Source organism: Arabidopsis lyrata (genome assembly GCF_000004255.2).
Source record: "Arabidopsis lyrata subsp. lyrata unplaced genomic scaffold ARALYscaffold_5, whole genome shotgun sequence".
NCBI classification, from domain to species: Eukaryota; Viridiplantae; Streptophyta; class Magnoliopsida; order Brassicales; family Brassicaceae; genus Arabidopsis; species Arabidopsis lyrata.
Window position 1 is genome coordinate 12,975,552 of NW_003302551.1, and position 20,976 is coordinate 12,996,527.

Here is a 20,976-nt window from a genome sequence, read left to right on the forward strand (position 1 = left end):
TTGTTTTTCAAAAATGTTAATATAGATTGTACACATACTTTTTTCTTCATCGATTGAGTAATATATGTCTGTTTAAAAAAAATTGAATCATAGCATATGCAGAAAAAAATCAAATTTTTTTATTAAGTATATATAGTTTATAATAGTTCAAAATAATATAAATATAAGATCATATAAAAGTGAAATGAGAATCATATATTTATGTTTTAATTAGGTAGAGAGGTTTTAGGAAATTAGTTCAAATTTGTTATATTAGCATTAAATAATTATATTTGATTTCTATATCTATAAAAATTGTAGAGAATATGCCATAAATAAAGGGTTTAGGTATAGTAATTAGTTGAGAAAATATATATTTTTTAGATTTTATTGATTAATTTTCGTTTTTTAATTTTGTCAAAAATAAGAAAAGATCCGATTGAAGATTTCCGGGTCAAAATTAAACAAAATTTGACCCGATTAGGAACCCCAAAAAGTGTTGCAAAAATGTATAGTAGATGTATCCTGCTATTATCATTGTATATATATCCCTTATTCTATTAATGAGAGGACACAGTTCACAACATAAATTAAAATTAGGTTGGATTTTTTTTTTTAGAATTTTACCAAATAAATTACCATTTAATGAAACAAAAATCTCAGCCAATAATTTTATTTTATTTACGTAGAAGCCAATATTTTTCGATTCCACTAATAATTTATATATGAGGTATTTTATGATCACAAATAATTAGATAAAGTATTTTTTATTCTAATCCAAAAATATTGGGTATTATATCCAAATAAAAGTTACTAGGTTTTGTTTTTCTGAGAATTTTCCCTTTTCTGATCAATACTTTAGGGAATTTTAACTTCGAAACGGCCGTGTTGCGCAATTGGGTGAAATTCCTCTTTCTCTTAGGGTTTCGTTTGTACGCTTTGGTTTCAGAGAATTTCTCTTGGTTTGGAATCGGTTGCCATGAGTCTACCGCCTAAGAAACACCTAATGACTGACGGCGATTCGTCCTCCTCGAAGAAGAAGGGGAAGTATCAGGACGCTGGAGATCCTGGCGGTTATCTTGGGTTCGAATCGGCACTCGCTAATCCACCCCACATGAGTAGCTTAAAGATTGACGGCGATTTATCCTCCAGTAAGCAGAAGAACGATGAAGATCGGAGCCTTTCTCTTCCTGCGAATATCTCCATGAAGAGTACTCCTGGTTTGCGGGTTTTCAAGCCCATCATCCCTGATATACGTATGCCTCTCTTTCATATTTTGTATTCTGTATTCGTAGCTATGACTAATTGACTATCATAATTTTGTTTTCATGTTTTTGACATCATATAGCTAAACCAGACCCTAAAATCTATTTGGATGATGCTTGGACAAAGCTAAAACCAGCTATAAGAACCATCTTCCTCGATGAGGCACAAGATTTTCACTGCTCTGAGATTTTCAACGTATGTTGTCGTATCTACTTTTGCTTATTTCTTCTTTCTTTCTAAATGTTTTTTCTTGACTGTTCTTGCATCATCCAGGCTGTTCGTAAAGCATGGTGGTCAAAGTCATCAGGAGAAACCCTTTACAAGCTGATCTTGGAGGAGTGTGAGATATACATCTCTGCAGCTATACAGTCTTTAGAATCGCATTGCGATGATGATCCCTCTGTTTTCCTGCCACGCATAGAGAATTGTTGCCTAGAGTTTCGCCGCAAGTTGCAGGATCTCTGTAGCATTGCGTATGAAGGTCATACAGTTGGTCTAAAATCATTGTCGGACTTGGGTATTGAGCTTTTCCCCAAGCATCTCTGCTTAGCCTCTAAAGTTCGTGACAAGCTTCTTTCCATCAACTTAGACCTCATAAGAGATCAAAGGTAAATTTCTGTTACATTAGGGTGGATAGATTGGTAAATGTGATATTAGAATGTTTTGTATACAATCATTGTTATTACGTGTTGATAGATTTGGATTTACTGAGATCACTCTTTTGCCTTTCCATTGTTACCACCAGATTAGGCAAGGCTGTTGACACGACTCAGCTAAAGAATCTTTGGGTTTTGTTGCATGGGCCATGGTTCTACAAGTCTCGCTTCTTCGAGAAGCCTTTTATGGACTGTGCTGTTGAGTTTTACTCAGCAGAATCACTGCAGTTCAAGGAGCAGTCCGACATTCCCCAGTATTTGAAGCATGTCGAGCAAATGTTGCGTAAGGAGAAGGAAAATTGCAGACACTTCTACTTTTTTTCAGGGTTCAAGAAATCGTTGATGGAAGCTGTTGAGAGAATACTTCTGAGGGATCATGTTTCTGTCATTCTTGAAAAGGTCCTCATAAGCAGCTAGCTCTCTTTTCCCTTTGATCTCTTTGATTTTTGTGAACAATATGTTTTCTAAGCACTTGTGATTGCAGGGTTTTGTGAAGTTTATGGATGAGAGAAGCCATGATGACCTTAGTAGGATGTATCGTTTGTTCTCTAAGATGGACTTACTGGGGCAGTTGAACGATGCTTTGAACTCCTATATTTTGCAAACCGGGCAGAAGATGTTAAAGGAAGACTCATCATTGGCGGAGTTGAAGAAATCTATTGACAAGATTTGCCACACTTGTTTCTCAGAAGATGCTTTGTTGGAGAAGACAGCCAAACAATGTTTTAAGGATCTTGGTTTGCCTCGGGAGGAATCAGAAACCGAGTCTCTGCAGATTAAACGGATTCGATTCGATCTGCTAGGGCGTTTACATTATGTCTGACCTTTTCTTATGATTGTTATAAAAGACTTAATTATGTACTCGTCATGGAAGTTGTGGTTGCTATCTAAAAAAAAAAGAATTCGGAGATTCTAAGGAGATGTGTTTTATATGTTGGCACAGCAAAAATATGCAAAGATGTAGTGGATGTTTATAGACTACCATTACCTATTTTCATGTAACGTCTTGTATGGTTATATATTTGAACATGGTTCAATTCATATGAAACAGCTAGTCTTAAGATTGTGCTCCTTGTGTTGATCCTTGCTCTTTGGAAGGAAGCTTTGTAGCCATGGTCCGTAGTTCGTTCACGATCTCAGTGAAGCTTGGCCTCTCTGATGGTTCTGCAGACCAACATCTCTCCATCAGCAATTTCCAGTCCATGTCACAGAAGTTGGGAATTGGCGGCCGTAGCGTATTACTAACGATACCACCTGATTTCAATTTTTGGTTAGAATAGAAACAAAGCATACAATCCGGCACACAAGAATTATGGATCAAAGGGTTTCACCTATGATCGCCCCGTAGTGCAAGTCGGCGTAAGGTTCTTCACCGGTGAAAAGTTCCCAGAGGACAATTCCAAATGAAAACACATCGACCTGTAGTATCCAGATTAAGGCATCCGATAGAGGGGAAAATAACATAATAGAGACAAATAACCAAGCTGAGAAGAGTAGCCTAGTTTAGAAACCTTCTCAGAAACAAGGCTACTGATTCCATTTAGAAGCTCGGGTGCCATCCATGGAAGTGTTCCCCGAACACCACCCGATATTAATGTCTGACATTTCACCTTTGAGAGACCCAAATCCCCAACCTGAAATGATCACAAATGTCTATTAAGAACTTTAAATAAAAGGTAAAAATTTGCATTCTTAGTAGCGAGTACAGCCGTATGTGGCAAACAATTTCATATTGTGCAAATACCTCCTCTAACACCAAAGAATGTGTACTCTATTGAAAACTAATGCTAAACCTTATGTATGTCCAAATTTTTTACAAAACAATCTAGAAATTTATTGCAAAATGCTTACAATCCTAAATACCATGACTTGATTCCTACCGTTGTCCCTTATGATCATGAATCCCATGTTAGAGATGGATGCAAACAGATAAAAGCAAACAAAACTAATACAAAAGAAAAACAGACAGAAAATCAAACTCGAGTAAATTGACCTTGCAAATTGGGCGATGAGGATCTCTGAGATTAACGAGTAGGTTGTCACTTTTAAGATCAAAGTGTACTATCTTCTTTCCATGCAAATACTCCATCCCAAAAGCTATGTCCATCGCGATCAACAGACGCTTGCGCCTATCAAATTTCCTGAAAAGAAAACCATAACAATTAATGGCATTCTTCTAAGCATGAATATTAAGTGTCAACATAGCTCTGAGGAATGTATACAAAATTTGATACCTCACATTCTTCTGCAACGCATTTCGTAAAGAACCATTGACCATATACTCTGTAACCGTTGCCACAGAACCTCCAGGTGAATCCAGCACAACCCCATAAAAAGCAACGACGTTAGGATGATGCAAGCCAGCTAGGTTTTGTGCCTCATTCCAAAAGTCATCAATCTGATAATTTGCGGATAAGATATACGTCATTATGAACTATTCAACATGTCTAAATAATTTTTTAGGTTATGCATCATCAGCTTTGCTGAGACAAACCATTCGTTCTTGCTCAGATGGTTTGCCAGCAAAACATCGATCATTGATCCTTTTGATTGCAACATCAGTGCCTCGCCATTTCCCATGATAAACTGTGCCAAATGTGCCAGATCCTAGTTCTCGCAATTGTTCAAGGTCGCTGTCCTTTATAATCTGTCAAAATATAATATATGATTATACTCATTAGTTAATGATCAAAAGTGAATTAAATACAAGGTGTCAAACCTGCAACTGATCCAGAGAATCAGAACCAGAATATCCGAAATTCAGTCTTTCTAGAAGTTGGTTCCTGATATTCTGAGAAACAATAATAAAAATTTCATAACTGAAGATCATGAAAAAAATAATGAAGATCATGCAAAGGACCTTGAACTGTGTAGTAGACTGCTGTTTCATTTCATCATTACGTGAAACTTCTCCTTTCGAATTAGAAGGATACTCATCCACGCTGATTGTAGGTTCAAGATATGAAGATGTGCTTGACTGTAAAACAGAAGCAGCGACTCCTTCAGCAACATTCCGAAGTTCTTGTTTGATGTGCTCCTCCGCTGAGCCTTTCAGAGAGAACAAAAGACCAATCAACAGATAATCCTCAAGGATAACGATCTAAGAAATTCATGTATAACATGAAAGTCATTCTCACCTTTCGAAGAACTAAGTAGATCAGGTTTGACATCCTCCTTTGAGTTAGTTTGCAAATTCCACGGGTCCTGGTTGTTAAAAAGTGATTTTGATGAATCTTTATGGTCTGCACCACCAACACTAGATGACAAGGATGATGGTAAATTAGCAGCATCAGGATTTGATGATAAAGATGAGGGTAAGTTAGCAGCATCAAAGGTAGAGTCAACAACGTCATAAGCGGGGTTGCTGGACTGCGCTTCCACTGAATCGCACTGCTGACCTCCAACCAATGATTGTAGATACAAACCAGGATTTCCTAATAAGGGCGACTGTGTTGGCTGCAATGATGCCTTAGGCTGAGATTCATGGCCTGGAAGAACTACTCTTGTTAGTGTCTCCGTTGAGTCAGTGTGATCTATGTTTGACTTAGTGGAGATGGGACGACTTTGCCTTGTGACAACATATTCTTCCTTGCCATTTGGTGAGAACTTGTACCCATAATATCTTCTGTTCCAATTTTGTCAACTGGTGAGATGAAATTCTGACAATTGCTATATATTCCGGGAGCATGTATGTTAACATCATCCACCAATCCACTTAGTTCTCGGTATTGAGCATATGCTACTGAAGGGTCTACGGGATGTTGCTGCTGTCTAGATACTTGAACTTTTATCGGAACATCTCTCACGATCTCATTGAGGAAAGGTTCAGTAGTCTCGAGCTGAGCAGTCACAACATTGGCGTTATGTAAAGTATCTCTTTCTTGATGATTTGAATGATTGAGGAAGCTTTGTTGACCCGTAAACTTATCCGTCTGTTGGACTCTCATGATATCATCTGGATGAGAAGCATGGAAAGCTGATCTCACATATGGTACCGACATTGTAGAGCCATCATTCCTCTCCCGTATAATGGGATCAGAATGCATATGAGGAAAAGATGTCTGACACATATGACAATCATCTACCCTTTGAAAACTTTCAGGCATAATTACTTGTTGATGCAAACCACCATCGGGGAGAACAACATAGTTAGATGGTGGAACCTGAGACCCGCCACCACCACCAATTGGTAGACCAGGAGCAATCATACCTTGATATGCAGTGTATCTCGGCTCTGTAGGAAGTGGGGCTACCTTTTGAATCCCGACATTTCTTTCAGCAGGATAGTTCCCCAACAGATTTTCTTGGGTTTGTAGTATAGGGTTAATCAAAACTGGTGTAGCACCAACCTGAGCGTTCAAAGGAGCCATTGACATGTGAGAAGCAGGAAGGAACTGGTGGGATGAGACACCTACAGTACTACCTTGAAAAGGTTGTTGGGAGAACAAAGAAGTACTGCTTGGCAAAAGCTGGATAGGTGAATGAACAACATCTGGTTGTTTTAAAGCTTCTTGGCGAGATTCAACATAGGTTGGTGAATGATGCTCAGATGGCGTAGTCATTGATTGCTGCAAGTCATGCACCTGTTGATGCTGCTGGATCTTACCAAGTATTTGTTTCCCTGAAACAGACTCAAGCTGAGAAGAATGAAACGGATCGGCTTGAACAGTCATTGGCAAAACATAAGCAGAAGAGCGTGGCTCAGGAGGAACAAGTCTTGGTGCATTACTATGATAAGTGTGAGGTGAAAAATTACTCGAGGTCCATGTAGTTGCAACAAAATCACTCTGACCTACAGCCAAACTATCAACAACATCCACGCCACTAAAATCAGAATTCGGATTAGAACTACTACCACTAGCCACACTTTCCTTACTCCCAACAACACCATTCACCGCCTCTACATATCTCTGCCCAATATCAACTCCATACCGCGATATTCCGAAAGAATCATCAACCTCGGACGAAGCAGCATCAAACAAAAAAACTCTTAACTTCCCTGACCCATCAGAAGATCTCTCAACCAACTTGTCAAACTCATCCATCATATTATCAATATCTTCACTAGATGAAACAGAAACCAAAGCATCAAGATCCTCATCAGGAAGCTGATACTTAATAACAACAACAGGCTGACCATAAACCTGAATCATCTTTTGCTCAAACTCATCAAAACTCACATTCCTTTTAACACTAATGATCCTTGTTTGACCACCAACGTATCGTAACATGCCATCACTTGGTCTAGGCATTATCTTTCCATTGTAGCTACATAAAAACTTCACCTTTTCCCCTTCTTCACCATCCATATCACTACTTGATAAATTTGGATTGTTCGTATTCATAGCATCAATACTTACCTGCTCACTCCCAAACCCAGTAATGATTCCATCAGAGACACGCTTATTGCTCAAATCAGAGCCATAATTTAACCCATAATCTGAAAGATTCGCCGGATTATGAACAAGATTCGAACTTGGGCTACTGGGTTCATGTGCCATTGTTTTGTAAAAACGAATTTGGAGCAGTGACGACGATAGAGTTGGTTTCTCACCTGGTCAATCTCGTGGTCGTCGTATTCGAGGTAGAAACGAAGAATCCTATTTCGTCGACCGAGAGAGAGATAGGAGAAGAAGAGGAGGCAAAGCGAGTCGTTGGAACTGATAAAACGACGACGTTTATTAGGAGTCTCAACCTCAAACATCGACTTGGATTTTGTCAGTAGAAATTAGTTTTCTTTTTAGAAGGGAAACACGTGAGAGATGGGAAGAGGCACGTGGTCTGGCCTCATGCAGAAGAAAAAAAAGGTTGCGTCATGTTTTTCTTTTATTTTTTGGTTATTTCTTATTTTTTGCATTCCTAGCAAAAGAATGAAACAGTTGTCACTTTCAAGTTTCAACACACAAAAAAAAGCAATAGTTTGGAAATTTTAATTAGTTTGTGCAATTGTGCTATTCTTTTCTTGTTGATCTCTATAAATCAAAAACTGGCATATTCAATCCGTGTAGGCAAAAAAATAAATTTCAGGTCTTTTGAATGGAATGCGACGGCCGGGTATTGTACCAAGATTAGTCTCTTGTAATGCAATGCAACTATCTTACCGCTGGACTAGATATGCTTTTTTTTTTAGTATCGATATATAATTTTATAAATATATATATATATATCTATGATGTATACAGAAGTTTAAAACGGCCCCGTTTGGAGTCGTTTTTAGTTTTTACGCATCGTCCGTGTTTTTCTTGTTTGACCAAAATTCTGGAGAATTTGTCTTCCCTTTTATTTCTGGAAACTTTTTTTAATACAAAATTCTCTCTAAAGCCGTCGTCAAGATCAAAAAGTCACGAATTCGAAATCTCTCGTCTTGTTGCTTACCATTGAAGCTATCAATTTCTCCGTTTGATTTCTCTCTACACAAAACCTATTCGCCGGATTATTCTGATTCCTGTTTTTCCGAGCTTTCACGCGTCATAGTTTTGTTTTTGAAAAAACATTCGTGTTTCAGGTACGTTCTCGATTTCTATATCTTTTTCTCTGATTCATCAATCAAACGAATTCGTTTCTTAATATACATGTTGTTCTTTGTTTCGATTTATTTTTATTAGGAACATATAGTTTGGTGGTGTAATTCAGAAAATTTCCGACGATTTTTTGGTGATGTGTTCAACACTCTAGGCAAGGGAAATATTTGTATCCGTAAAGAGATTTAAAATTTTGATTGTAGAGTTTTTGATTTAATGGTTGAGGAAGAAGATAGATGGTGTTTCTTCAATGGATCTGTGAAGACGAGATTGTTGTTGGAGATTGATACTCATCTTATTCGTCTTCATGGTTTTGCTTGATAAGAGTTTCTTCTTTACCAAGTTTTAGTGTTTTGAGCTTTCTAGTAACATGGATGGAGAGGTTACTTCTTGGATTAGGAGGGCAAATTTCTCTCATACTGTTTGTTATCGTATGATTACACCGAGCTTAGAATCAAACTCAGATAGGACTTCTGGATTGAAAAGAATGACTTTGAGTTCACCATCTGATCTGAAATCACTTGTAGGAATTTCTCAGAGTACGCAGCAGCCGGTGGGTTTGAGTTGTTGTAGTATTGTTGGTACTGAGATACAGAGAAATCCAGTCAGTAATAAGGAGAGGTCTGTCTCTCCGTCGCCTCATATGGCTCTTTCTGATGCTTTTAAGGAAGCAAAATCTGATATTAAGAGGTTTTCTACTCCACATCCTAGAAGAATGGAACCAGAGAAGGGAATGAAGGCAAAGTTGCCCCGCAAAGGTTCTCCTGAGAAAAAATCGTTTATTCTACGGTCCCTATCACACTCGGGTCCTATTAGGGATCATAGTATGGTGAAAACTCAAGAGAGGGAAAAGAGCAAGATGGATAAGAGGTCTTCAAAGTCTGTTGACTATAGAGGATCTAAAGTATGTTCTGCAGGAGTGCTTGAAGAATACCTCATTGATGTGTCTAAGTTGTCTTATGGGGATAGGTTTGCGCACGGGAAATATAGCCAGATTTATCATGGAGAATACAAAGGCAAAGCTGTTGCTCTGAAGATTATCACAGCGCCTGAGGATAGTGACGACAGACTCTTGGAAGCTTGTTTAGAAAAAGAGTTTATCAAGGAAGCCACTCTTTTATCTCGACTAAGCCATCCAAATGTCGTTAAGGTGATTTCTATTATGTTATATTATGTCGGTTAGGTTGTATTGAATATGAATGATGCCTTTGGTGTGGTTATTTTCATTGGTGGAAACTGAACAATACATCTTACAACTCTCTTTGAAAATTATGAGTATGGTTTGTTTGACTTTTTTCCTCTGATTGATGATTTACTGAAACAGTTTGTTGGAGTGAATACTGGAAACTGTATCATCACGGAGTATGTACCTCGAGGGTCTTTAAGATCATATCTGCACAAGCTCGAGCAGAAATCCCTTCCTATGCAACAGCTAATCGAGTTTGGGCTGGATATTGCCAGAGGAATGGAATATATTCACTCAAGAGAGATAGTTCATCGGGATGTTAAGCCAGAAAATGTTTTGATCGACAAAGACTTTCACTTGAAGATTGCTGACTTTGGCATAGCGTGCGAGGAGGAGTACTGTGATGTTTTGGGGGATAACGCAGGAACCTATAGGTGGATGGCACCTGAAGTTTTAAAACGGATACCACATGGACGGAAGTGCGATGTTTATAGTTTTGGACTTCTTTTATGGGAAATGGTAGCTGGAGCAGTTCCATATGAGGAGATGAAATTGGCTGCCCAAGTTGCCTACGCAGTCATAAACAAGGTAAATTCATTCTGCATCTCCTCTTTATTTCATGATTGTGATCTTGCATAGATCTGACCCCAAGCTTACACGAATCATGCCTAACTTAGGATTTGATTATAGAACAAAAGAAAAATATGATGACTTGAGTTAGAACATTACTGTTCAGTTGTTTTTAACCATTTCGAATTGTTTTGTTTTGATATTGGCCAGAACATTAGACCCGTTATACCGAAGGATTGTGCAGCGGCCATGAAAGAGCTGATGGAGCTATGTTGGTCATCGCAAACAGACAAGAGACCAGAATTCTGGCAGATTGTCAAAGTGTTGGAACATTTTAAGAAGTCTCTGACAAACGAAGGAAGACTGAATCTTTTACCTAGCCAGATCTGTCCAGAACTAAAGAAAGGTCATAAATTATGGATTCAGAAAATCGGCTCATTCCACCACCACAACCACCACCACCACCACAGCGGTGGCGGCAGCAGCAGCAACACCATAGGCTCAGCCTTACCTAAGCCTAAATTCGCTTGAGACGTCTAGAGTCTCATTTTTGTGAATAGAAAAAAAAAAAAAAAGAGTCAGTGGTTATGTTTTTGTTATAATCAACTGTCTCTATTTGCTTTTGATTTATCGCTCTCTCCATTATAGAGAGCTCCTCTTCGTTTTGGCTTGGTTTTTGTGAAGTCATCTCTTGTTTCTTTTTCTTTTCTTGAAATTGATTCATTTTGTAGGGAAAAAAAAAAAAAAACAGTGAGAGTTTGTTTGTTTCATGGATTATCAATTTTGTTTGGTGAAATTAATTTAGATTGAGACTCTTTTTTTTTAGATAAAGCAAAATATTTTAAGATTGAAGCAAAGAGATAGTACAATAATGCCCACAAAGTGTTCGACGAAATAACCCTAAATTAAAACTAAAACATATTCTTAAACGAAGAAGATGATTATCACTTAGACACCAGTAGAACCAAAACCACCATCACCACGAACAGTATCATCCAAATCTTCAACCTCAACAACAACAGGAGTCACAATCTTCTCGATAATCAATTGCGCGATTCGATCTCCGAATTTCACCTCAAAATCAACATCAGAATGATTAAACAAAATCACACCAACAGGTCCTCTATAATCAGCATCAATCACTCCTGCACCAACATCAATCGAATGTTTCCAAGCCAAACCCGATCTCGGCGCAATTCTCGCGTAAGTTCCTTCGGGAACAGCGATACTTAGATCCGTTGGGATAAGAGCTTTACCTCTCGCTGGAACTTTTGAATCCACTGCACTTGAGAGATCGTATCCAGCGGAGAGTGATGAGCCTCTTGTTGGTAAAACAGCTTTCTCGGAGAGTTTCTTCACTTTGAAGAATGGTGATGATGATGAATCGCCATGGATTCCGTTTTGATCGAGCTTTTGGAGTTTAGGTGATGGTTCGTTGACGGCATCGGAAATGTTGTTGTTGTTCTTCTTCTCGACACAGGCCATTGTTGAAATTGGGAAGCGAAGAGGCTTTAAGCGTGTGTTTAAGGAGCTGCAGAGAAACCCTAATTTCAACTGTGGTCGACTTGTTGTTGTTGTGATGATGAAGAAGCGTCGTAGTTCCGCCATAAATGGGAGAGTGAGTGGCGCCAAAATTTCCCTCCACCCTGATAAAGTCAATGGGCTTTTAACTATTTCTTGGCCCATTAGACCCAATTGTTAATTCTTCTTCCTCATAAACCCTAGTTTCATTTTTCTTGAATAATCGAACACTCTCATCATCACTGGTTCTTTGAGCTCTCTGCTTCTTCTCATGTTTTCTTTAATAATCCATGGAAGAAGGTCTGTGGAATTGCAGAAATGGCGTAATTTAAGAGTTTCATTGAGTATTTTGCAAAATGCATTTGCTTTTACCACCAAATCGTTCTCTTCTGCAATAGCTAAAGATGTGAGTCCAAAGGGAACAACTTTCACTGTCACTTATCTAGTTGAATCATTGGGTTTAACTAAAAAACTTGCAGAATCAATCTCAAAGAAAGTAAGTTTCGAAGACAAGGTAAATCCGGATTCTGTTCTGAATCTTTTTAGAAGTAATGGGTTTAAAGATTCTCAGATCTCTAGGATCATTAGGGCTTACCCAAGATTGCTTGTAATTGATGCTGAGAAGTCTCTTCGTCCAAAGCTTCAGTTTTTAAAGTCTAGAGGAGCTTCAAGCTCTGAGGTCACAGAAATTGTTTCGAATGTTCCTACAATCTTGGGAAAGAAAGGGGAGAAATCTATTAGCTTGTACTATGATTTCGTTAAGGACATTATGGAAGATGGTAAAAGTTTAGGTCATTCTTGGCCAGAGGGTAAGAAAGGGAACAAAATCCGAAATATCTCGGTTTTAAGAGAATTGGGAGTGCCTCAGAAGTTGTTGTTTCCATTGGTCATCTCTAATTATCAACCTGTTTGTGGTAAAGAAAAATTTGAAGAAACTCTCAAGAAAGTTGTTGATATGGGTTTTGATCCGACCAAATCAACGTTTGTGGAAGCTTTGCATGTAGTTTACAAAATGAGCGAGAAAACGATAGAAGAGAAAGTGAATGTTTATAAAAGGTTAGGCTTTAGTGAAGTGGATATATGGGCAATTTTCAAGAAGTGGCCTTTCTTTTTGAAATTCTCGGAGAAGAAGATAATTCTGATGTATGAAACACTGAAGAAGTGTGGTTTGGTGGAGGAAGAGGTCATTTCGGTGTTGAAGACTCGTCCACAATGCATACGAGCTTCTGAGCAGAAGATATAGGACTCTATTGAAACGTTTCTAGACTTAGGTTTCAGTAGAGATGAGTTCAAGATGATGGTTAAGCGATATCCTCAGTGCACTGCATATACTGCAGAGACGGTGAGGAAGAAGTTTGAGGTTTTGGTGAAGAAAATGAATTGGCCACTAGAAGATGTAGTTTTGATCCCTGCGGTACTTGGATACAGCTTGGAGAAGAGGATAGTGCCAAGGACTAACGTAATCAAAGCTCTCATGTCGAAAGGATTGATTGGTAGTGAAAACCCTCCGATTTCATCTGTCTTGGTATGTACTGATCAGGAGTTCTTGAAAAGGTACGTGATGAAGCACGACAAGCTAGTGCCTAAGTTGATGGCTATCTTCACCACAGCTCGAGTTTCATAGTGAATCTTTAACGCTTGAATGGAAAGCTGAGGAAGAGGAGTTTTTATTTTCTAGTGTATGTCAATGTCTAAACTGAAATCCATTTCTGTAATCTCAGTTCGACTTGTATCTGGCCGGTTTTTAATATCTGATTTTGGAAATGTTATTATCTACCATACTAAGAATGCAATAGTCGTAACAGAAGCTTTAACGAAAAATTTAACGACTATATTCTATGGGTCAAGGAACTGCCTTACAGATTCTGCAGGAGTTTAAGACATTTAACGATCAACATCGTTGCAGACATGTTTAGTGATTTGAATTTCAAGTTAAGTGAGAAGCGTATCTGGTCAGATTTATAATCAAATCTTATACTCCAGTCACATACAGACTAGCCGCAAAGACGATGTCACGTTTTATAGCATTTGAAGCCGCATCCATTTTCTTGTGTAACGCTGAGTTCCCCATAATGGCGGCTGCGTTCTTGAACTCACGGCACGTCTCATCCAATCTCACAATGGTTCGAACTATCAGACCTTCTGGGACATCCGTCAGTTCACATATCTCTGCAAATGGAGTCCCCTGATAAAATCAAGAATATATGATCAAAAAAATGTGTGAATTGCGCAATGTTGAAGAAAGATAGCTCTCTGGTTACAACAAACCTTTGCCCACTCATAGACGACTTCGACCAGACCGAATTTGAGATTCTCCTGGGCATATTCTTCAGGGTCTATTTGTAAATTGTACTGAGCTTGAAGTTCACCAAGTCTGATTGCTGTATCATAGAGTCTATGCAAAAGAGGATCAATGATTAGATCGATCAGGTCAGATCAATTACTGTTAGTAAATATGAGAAGGGAAAGAGAGTGATCGAAACAAACCTTTGTTTAGCCTTAGCCAGCTTAGAAGTAAGGGAAGGCGCTGAAGTGTTTTTCTGTTGGAAGACAAAGGCAGACATTATAGCCACTGCTTCTTCTGGTTCTAATTCTTCGAATTGATTCTCGAACAGACATACAGTGCAAATCAACTCTTCCCCAGAATTCATCTCGCAAGCGACACGGCCTTTGATTTGGACGACGAGGTCATCATCTATACACCCAATGTTCTTCAGAACATCGATCTGCAAAAAGAGATTAGAGCTCTACATGTTACTCTAAATCATCATATATAAGAGTAAAATGCAAGTGGAATTTCTCATTTGAACGTACCCGGCCCTGAAACGCAGGCATCTGTAATAGGGCTTCATCGGACATTTGAAATTCAAGATCTTTGAGATCCGTCTTATGCTTCTTAATCTCCCTAGCTAACTTCATGTGCTCTTCCAATTTGACACAACCGTGGCACTTATTCATGGACATCTTTTGCAATAGGCTGGTCCATTTATAGTACGTCTCCACACTCTCAGCATCTTTCAGCTTCAAATCTGAAATAGAATCATGAAATGAATTTAAGAGGGAAATGAATTTAAAGCAGGAAAAACTGATACATGGTTATAATCTAGTTTAAGAACCTTTTATTGGGTCTAGAGGAGGAGGATACTTGTTTCCGTCTGATTTCAGATCCAAAAGCTGTTGAACCGTCTGAGAAAAAGCTGACTTGTTCCCATCCTCGAGTAGGCGCACCTGATCAATCTTTATCTTGCTATCGCATATGCACAAAAATTCTTTGTTATCAAACCCTTTAGCCTCGTAACCTACACCAGCAGCGACTCCATGGTACGGGAGCTCTATCTTTATCACAACGGAACCTTTACGAGAGCTCGGCTTTGTATAAAATTCTTCTTCAAAACCACGTTTTGATTTGGGCGCAATAAAATAACCTTGAGAAGGCTCTGAGCTTTTCTTGCCAATGCTGACCATATTTTTCTCTGGTGGCGGTATTTCAGATTTTGTCACCAAAACAACATATTGTCTGTTAGTGTTGGAAGGTCCCTTCAGAACGACTCCGAGTAAATTGTCTATGCCCTGTAAAATTACACACATGAGAAACCAATTTATGAACCAGATAAAAGAGTGGTGGAGACAGGGTCTCACCGTTCCAGATTTCATGACCACTACTCTTCCTGGTACAAGAAAATTCTGGGCATAAGGAGACTGCATTACTGCTTCCGACATCTTGTTGTTATATTCATTTGCTTCCATATACATGTCATAGTAATCTTCAATTGCCGGTTCACCTTTAATACATCTGGATGAATAAATCAATAGATCAGCTCTACATAGAAGTTGAATACAGAGGTGACACAAACAAGATAATAGAATAAATGAGTTCATTACAATTCTACGGAGACTACAAAAAGCTTGGCGATCCATCAGAGTAAAAATTCAGTAGGTTTTCAGTCTTTCAAGTATCAGTAAGATGAGGGTTTGGCCTTACTCGATATTTTTGATTGGTAGAGAACGTTTTCTCATGAGAAGCTGTTGTTTCTCGGGCAGTTTCTTCTGGGCATGGAATTCAGCAAAACTTCTTTTAAGCATGTCCTCCACCTAACAATAACAACCATTTGAAAACTGGCGAGTCAGAAAAAGTCAAGAAAAAGGCTTGGTAGCAATACCCATGGCAGATCAATGGTCCAGACATTGAGATACCTTCAATTCTTCAACACGTAAAAGATGGAGGATCATTATGTAGGTTAGTCGAAACTGAGATTCTAGTCTTGTTGCGCTTCCAACAATTACACGCCTCAGATCACTCTCATCTGGAACTTCATCGCGACACATGACAACAACTGTGCCCGTTTTGTCCAGTCCTCTTCTGCCAGCACGTCCTGCCATTTGAGTGTACTCTCCAGGAAGCAATTGTCTAAATTCCTTGCCATCAAACTTCCTCAAAGCATCAAAAACGACCTGTAGCGAAATATCGTGGAGAAGTTATTTATATGAATAATATGCTTATCAGAATACCCACACTTGTTCCCCCACATGATACGAAGATACCTATGTGTAAAGAATAACCCACTTAACATTGTAGCATCAGATTAACATTAGTAATAAAAATCGAAATAGCCTCACCGTTCTAGCTGGAGCATTGACCCCCATGGCAAATGTCTCCGTTGAAAATAGCACCTGCAGGAAGATTAATAAAAAAAGATTACCTGAAGCGTTTCGGAAGATAACGAAAACATGGCAATTAGATGTCCTAATAGCAGTAACCATAAGCATAGATAACTATTAACTCCAGCGTTGTATTAATGGGGTAGGCTCAAATAATAACACAAGTCCCAGAGTCTTTAAGCCTACCTTAATAACACCACGGCAAAAAAGCATTTCAACAACTTCCTTTACAATTGGAAGCAGCCCAGCATGATGAACACCAATTCCTCTATGAAGTAAGCTTTGGACTCTGAGAACCTATAAAATGTGTCCCCCCACAGTTAATGTGTAGGAAACCAAGGTACCTCTATAAATTTAATGTGAGAAGACAGGAAAGTCTTAAGATAACCAACCTGAGGTAAATTCCGATCAGACCCTTTCAATCTTGAAAATGCTTTATCGCAAAAGAGACGGATTTCACTTTTCTCAGAGCTACTGGTGAGATCGGTCCCAGTCAAGGCGTCGGCACACCTATCACAATAATTCTTCGAGAAACAGAAGACAACCACCTAATGGGAAAGGAAAAATTAAAAAGTTAGACATAACGACCAGAATGGACAACACTAAGATTGAATATAAGAAACAAAAGCGACATCTAACATACTGGCAATAGGGACTTTTTTGAGAGCTTGTTGATAAGCAGTAACCAATTTGAAGCTGCTGATCGTCTAAATGCCCCATTGTTCTGACTGTTACCACTGTAAGAGGATTTTCCCACATCTTTTGCACTTGAGTGTTTATTCTGCTTGCCACGAGAATGAGCTTCATGTTTCTGAGATTTGTTCCCATCTTGATGAGCTGAAGATCCCGTATACTGTTTAGGAGCGACACTAACTGCATTTGAAGTCTTCTTCTTTTGTGAATCTTTAGCATCCTTTATCCCTTTAGGAATAAAAACTTCATTCTCACAAACTTTGTAGAGTTCTCCAGAATAAAATAGACAATGCTCTAGGGGAACTGGTCTTTTTGTCGTGCTGATAACAAAACCCATACAAATATGAAATTAATAACTTCAATATCAATCATTAAATTAACAATTAGTTAACCAGGATACATTATATCTCACCCAGTAACACGTATCTCTTTTTGTTTTGTTCGGCCAATCCAATCAGCAAATTCAAATGTGTTTGGCACCTACAAGAAATTATACATGTTATAAGTTCAGAGGCACATGGGGGAAAAAAGGATGGGAAAATAACCATGAAGCCATATGTATCTCCATATATGCGAGAAACTGAAGGGTTAGTTCATAAGGAACGTGACCAACAGAGACCCAACGCAAAAAAAAAACAACAAAATTCACCTACTCCTTTCAAACTCATCTCACGAGAAAATTCATAGGCAAAGATTAGTTGCATGAAAAACAAAAGAACTAGAAATTTCTAAACGCATGCACATTGTTGCATTAAGAAGTACCGTTGCAGAAAGGAGGACAAAATTTATATGCCTTGGCAACATGATGATGACTTCTTCCCAAACAACCCCTCTCTCTACGTCATTGACATAGTGAACTTCATCAAATATAACCTGCCAGTAAGAGGAACGGCAACAAGGTCACGTGATTGGAGTTTCACACAGAACTACAAAGGCTTCTTAGAAATGGAGCGATTTGAGTACAATATCAAACTCAAAAGAAAGTCAAACATCAGAAAGCTCTTTTACCCATTCTATATCACGTATGATATCAGCACCACGATAAAGCATTGACCTTAATATTTCAGTAGTCATGATCAGACAAGATGCCTCTGGCCTTATGCTAACATCACCTGTGAGAAGTCCTACATCAAACTTCCCACAAAAATCTCTGTATTTTTGGTTGCTGATGGTTTTAATTGGAGCAGTATAAACAGCTCGTGTACAGTGCTGAACAAAGGGGGGAAATTGATCAGCGAACAGAACAAAGAAATCTAAAATACGAATGTGATCGATGTTCTAAAGAATTCTCTACCTTGGTGGCCAAAGCGAATGCATATTCTGCAACAACTGTCTTCCCCGCTGATGTATGTGCTGCTACAAAAACAGACTCCCCCTTTTCTAAACAACAGATAGCCTGTAGGCATAAGACACTTAGTTATTTACTGAAAACTCACAAGTAAAAGATAAACCAGGCACGTTCCTCAAACATCCATAAATTTAAAGTCTAGGGAAATACCTCCTTCTGAAAGTTGTCCAATTCGAAAGGGAATTCAATCGCCATGTCAGGAACAAGCTCATAAAACCGGTCTGCAATGTCTTGGCTATCTCCTTTCGTGGCCCATCCCTAAAAAAAGAACACACCCCAAATCACGTTTATAAGTGGGAAAATGAAATCTCAAAATGCAAAATCCAGATTCTTACCTCTTTCAGTAGTTGTTTATCGCTGTTCCCAGTAACTGCCTCGTCCGTCAATATTGCTGTTTTTGCTGATGACAAAATCTCATCCAGCACAGTGATGTCAGTCTCTAGTCCCTTGCTGACTTCATTGCTTATGCTCGCTTTAGCTTCGGGTTCAGCTTCTGCCTTTGGAGACTCAGATCCAGCTGTATGATCTTCATGACAGTTTTGATTATCCGAAAAATATAAAAATCAAATGTATGTGACGATTATAGAAATTGAACATGAATGATTAAACACACCATCTCTCTCAAGTTCGGAGAAAGTATCTTCTTCCCATGCCTTCTTAAACAGATCGTCAAACTGAATAGACAACTTGCTCTGGAGGTATTTATAATGCGAGGACAGTAAAAAGGAGTTTATTACCACATCTAAATGTAAAATAATTTTATGTACACCAGTGACATTGATCTACAGACCGAATTTTCATCAGAAGCATTGCCATGTGAACTCTGATCCTCATAAACACTCCATGTTTGGGGATATGGCTTTAAAGTATAAAAGAAAAAAAGGAAGAATCAATTAACACTGAATCATAAATTACAAAATTAGATAGTGATATCATAGGATAACATACCATCAGATCTCCAAGATCTAAACTCTGCTTAAAACTAGGAGGAACAGTTTGAGCAGGACCCCCATTTAGCAATTCCTGTACCCATTGGCCACTAGAGACACCCTCTGGAAGGACTCTCTCTGAAGACTGCGAATCCTCCAAGCCACCTGGACGGAAAGGGCGATTGTTGACACTTCCTCTCAGAAAATCCTTCGGAGGTCCTACCATTCGTGGAAAAAATCCAGAATCTTGATCTCCATACATTTGTTCTGACAAATCCACCTAAGATAATATGACAATCCATTTCTCCAACTAGAGTCAGAAACAGAAAGCTAATAGCTGGTCATTCTTCTACGAAAATGTTCCAGACTCTCGGAGAATATCACTGTCTAAATGAACTAGTTTATTTAATATAATTCACGTTTTGAAGAGATAGAAATGAGTTACCTCCACTGATTTTGGCTCCCACGCTCCATTCTCAGTATCCACTTTTTGACGCCTGAATGGCAACTCCCAAGTCGGAACCACAACGGACCTTGGCAAAGAGGGTTGAAGGGGCACCTTCACCCTGGAAAACCAATCAAAATCCCACTGATTCTCAGCTTTTTCAGCAGAAAATTGATCCGGTTCCAGTCTTGGTAGGAGATATTTCTCCTCAATATGTTTCTTTATTGATTCTTTTGTTTCCTTGGCAAATGCAGGAGGCTGAGAAACAAGCATATACGCAAACGTAAATAAGCATGTCCGAAGCCATAAAGCTTTACTAATGACCAAGAATTGGTAAATACTTGGATAGGAAGAAAAGAAGAAACACGACATCAGCGTGCAAATCTGAACATGTAAGAGCATCCACCATTGGATACATAATCTGGAGTTTCTCATGTCACTGATAACTACCATTAAACAAGAATTTCTAATGATTTACACCTCTCACCACATGAGATTTTCAGAAAAATAGCTACTGTTGTTTCCTTTCTTCACCACATAATACATGATACAACTCTAAGTAACTCTTCCCTAATCAAGCAAACTGATAATCCAATAAATTTCTAGTTCCATTAGGATTGTTGAGGGAAACACTGAGCAAAATCACACTAAGACCTAGTAACTACAATACAGAAACGCACAGCTACTAGCAATACAAAATCAAATTGCATCACAATTCAATGCCTAAGCGAACCCAATTTTGAAGACGTGATCAAGTGTTCGTGCCGCTTAATCAGAAAACTTACGGATACGAAATCGGGAAGTGAGTTCACGGCGTCGTCTCTCTCGGCCGTGTAAAGAGGCTCGACGCGGAGGTGACCACCATGACCGGAGAATCCGACCCGGAAGCCGAGCTCATTGCCTGCTTGGACTCTGTTCATAGTGCTTTCTCTATATCGTTATCTTCTTCGCATTCCCAAGTATTCTTACTCTCTCAGCGATCCGTCTGGGAGGGTCCGGTGAACTCCGGTTGAGTTCTGCGACTATGGAACGCCGTGCCGTTTGATAGCTACAAATTAGTAATGTGTGCTGTCTTTATATATCTTCTTATGGGCTCTTATTTTGGCCCACTTTCTAACAAATAGTTATATTTTCGAGATCAACAGAATTAAAGTATTATAGAATATCAAAAATTTCCATGATATTTTTGAGTTTGGTGAATCG

At 38.7% G+C, this 20,976-nt stretch overlaps 6 protein-coding genes across 9 annotated transcripts; 3 read left to right on the forward strand and 3 right to left on the reverse strand.

The window, feature by feature from the left end:
• Window positions 1-821: 821 nt before the first annotated feature.
• LOC9313599 (cullin-like protein 5) lies at window positions 822-2,882 on the forward strand. Its single transcript, XM_002875773.2, has 5 exons — window positions 822-1,235; window positions 1,328-1,440; window positions 1,519-1,853; window positions 1,991-2,300; window positions 2,386-2,882. The coding sequence occupies exons 1-5, from the start codon at window positions 959-961 to the stop codon at window positions 2,722-2,724; spliced, it is 1,374 nt and encodes a 457-aa protein (XP_002875819.1). The 5' UTR covers window positions 822-958; the 3' UTR covers window positions 2,725-2,882.
• Window positions 2,851-7,583, reverse strand: LOC9311888. Its single transcript, XM_021024740.1, is given in 10 exon segments — window positions 2,851-3,155; window positions 3,233-3,320; window positions 3,413-3,535; window positions 3,895-4,042; window positions 4,136-4,299; window positions 4,396-4,548; window positions 4,621-4,692; window positions 4,762-4,949; window positions 5,039-5,443; window positions 5,446-7,583. Coding segments are annotated over 10 exon segments (3,495 nt in total). The 5' UTR covers window positions 7,403-7,583; the 3' UTR covers window positions 2,851-2,958.
• A 563-nt stretch (window positions 7,584-8,146) lies between these two features.
• Window positions 8,147-10,938, forward strand: LOC9313600 (serine/threonine-protein kinase HT1). 3 transcript variants are annotated; one of them, XM_021026806.1, is made up of 4 exons: window positions 8,147-8,406; window positions 8,507-9,572; window positions 9,747-10,196; window positions 10,389-10,938. In XM_021026806.1, exons 2-4 carry the CDS (start codon window positions 8,793-8,795, stop codon window positions 10,707-10,709), a joined length of 1,551 nt encoding a protein of 516 aa, XP_020882465.1. In that variant the 5' UTR covers window positions 8,147-8,406; window positions 8,507-8,792; the 3' UTR covers window positions 10,710-10,938. The 3 variants fall into 3 exon arrangements, with proteins under 3 accessions (XP_020882465.1, XP_002875820.2, XP_020882466.1); XM_002875774.2 differs by having other exon boundaries at window positions 8,149-8,406; window positions 8,950-9,572; XM_021026807.1 differs by having other exon boundaries at window positions 8,149-8,406; window positions 8,961-9,572.
• Window positions 10,939-10,993: 55 nt separating this feature from the next.
• On the reverse strand, window positions 10,994-11,801 carry LOC9311889 (deoxyuridine 5'-triphosphate nucleotidohydrolase). Its single transcript, XM_002877486.2, has one exon. The coding sequence runs from the start codon at window positions 11,784-11,786 to the stop codon at window positions 11,127-11,129; it is 660 nt and encodes a 219-aa protein (XP_002877532.2). The 5' UTR covers window positions 11,787-11,801; the 3' UTR covers window positions 10,994-11,126.
• Window positions 11,802-11,882: 81 nt separating this feature from the next.
• LOC9313601 lies at window positions 11,883-13,463 on the forward strand. Its single transcript, XM_021025108.1, has one exon. The coding sequence runs from the start codon at window positions 11,971-11,973 to the stop codon at window positions 12,940-12,942; it is 972 nt and encodes a 323-aa protein (XP_020880767.1). The 5' UTR covers window positions 11,883-11,970; the 3' UTR covers window positions 12,943-13,463.
• Window positions 13,464-13,508: 45 nt separating this feature from the next.
• On the reverse strand, window positions 13,509-20,806 carry LOC9311890 (DExH-box ATP-dependent RNA helicase DExH11). 2 transcript variants are annotated; one of them, XM_021025107.1, is made up of 23 exons: window positions 20,559-20,806; window positions 19,774-20,031; window positions 19,348-19,608; window positions 19,190-19,258; window positions 19,013-19,091; window positions 18,735-18,916; window positions 18,550-18,657; window positions 18,346-18,447; window positions 18,060-18,260; window positions 17,814-17,924; window positions 17,464-17,531; window positions 17,002-17,371; window positions 16,751-16,906; window positions 16,545-16,655; window positions 16,317-16,370; window positions 15,894-16,151; window positions 15,682-15,791; window positions 15,339-15,492; window positions 14,816-15,269; window positions 14,514-14,728; window positions 14,187-14,425; window positions 13,968-14,094; window positions 13,509-13,884 (listed from the first exon to the last, which is right to left on the reverse strand). In XM_021025107.1, the coding sequence occupies exons 1-23, from the start codon at window positions 20,691-20,693 to the stop codon at window positions 13,672-13,674; spliced, it is 4,035 nt and encodes a 1,344-aa protein (XP_020880766.1). In that variant the 5' UTR covers window positions 20,694-20,806; the 3' UTR covers window positions 13,509-13,671. The 2 variants fall into 2 exon arrangements, with proteins under 2 accessions (XP_020880766.1, XP_020880765.1); XM_021025106.1 differs by having other exon boundaries at window positions 18,735-18,925.
• Between the last annotated feature and the right edge of the window lie 170 nt (window positions 20,807-20,976).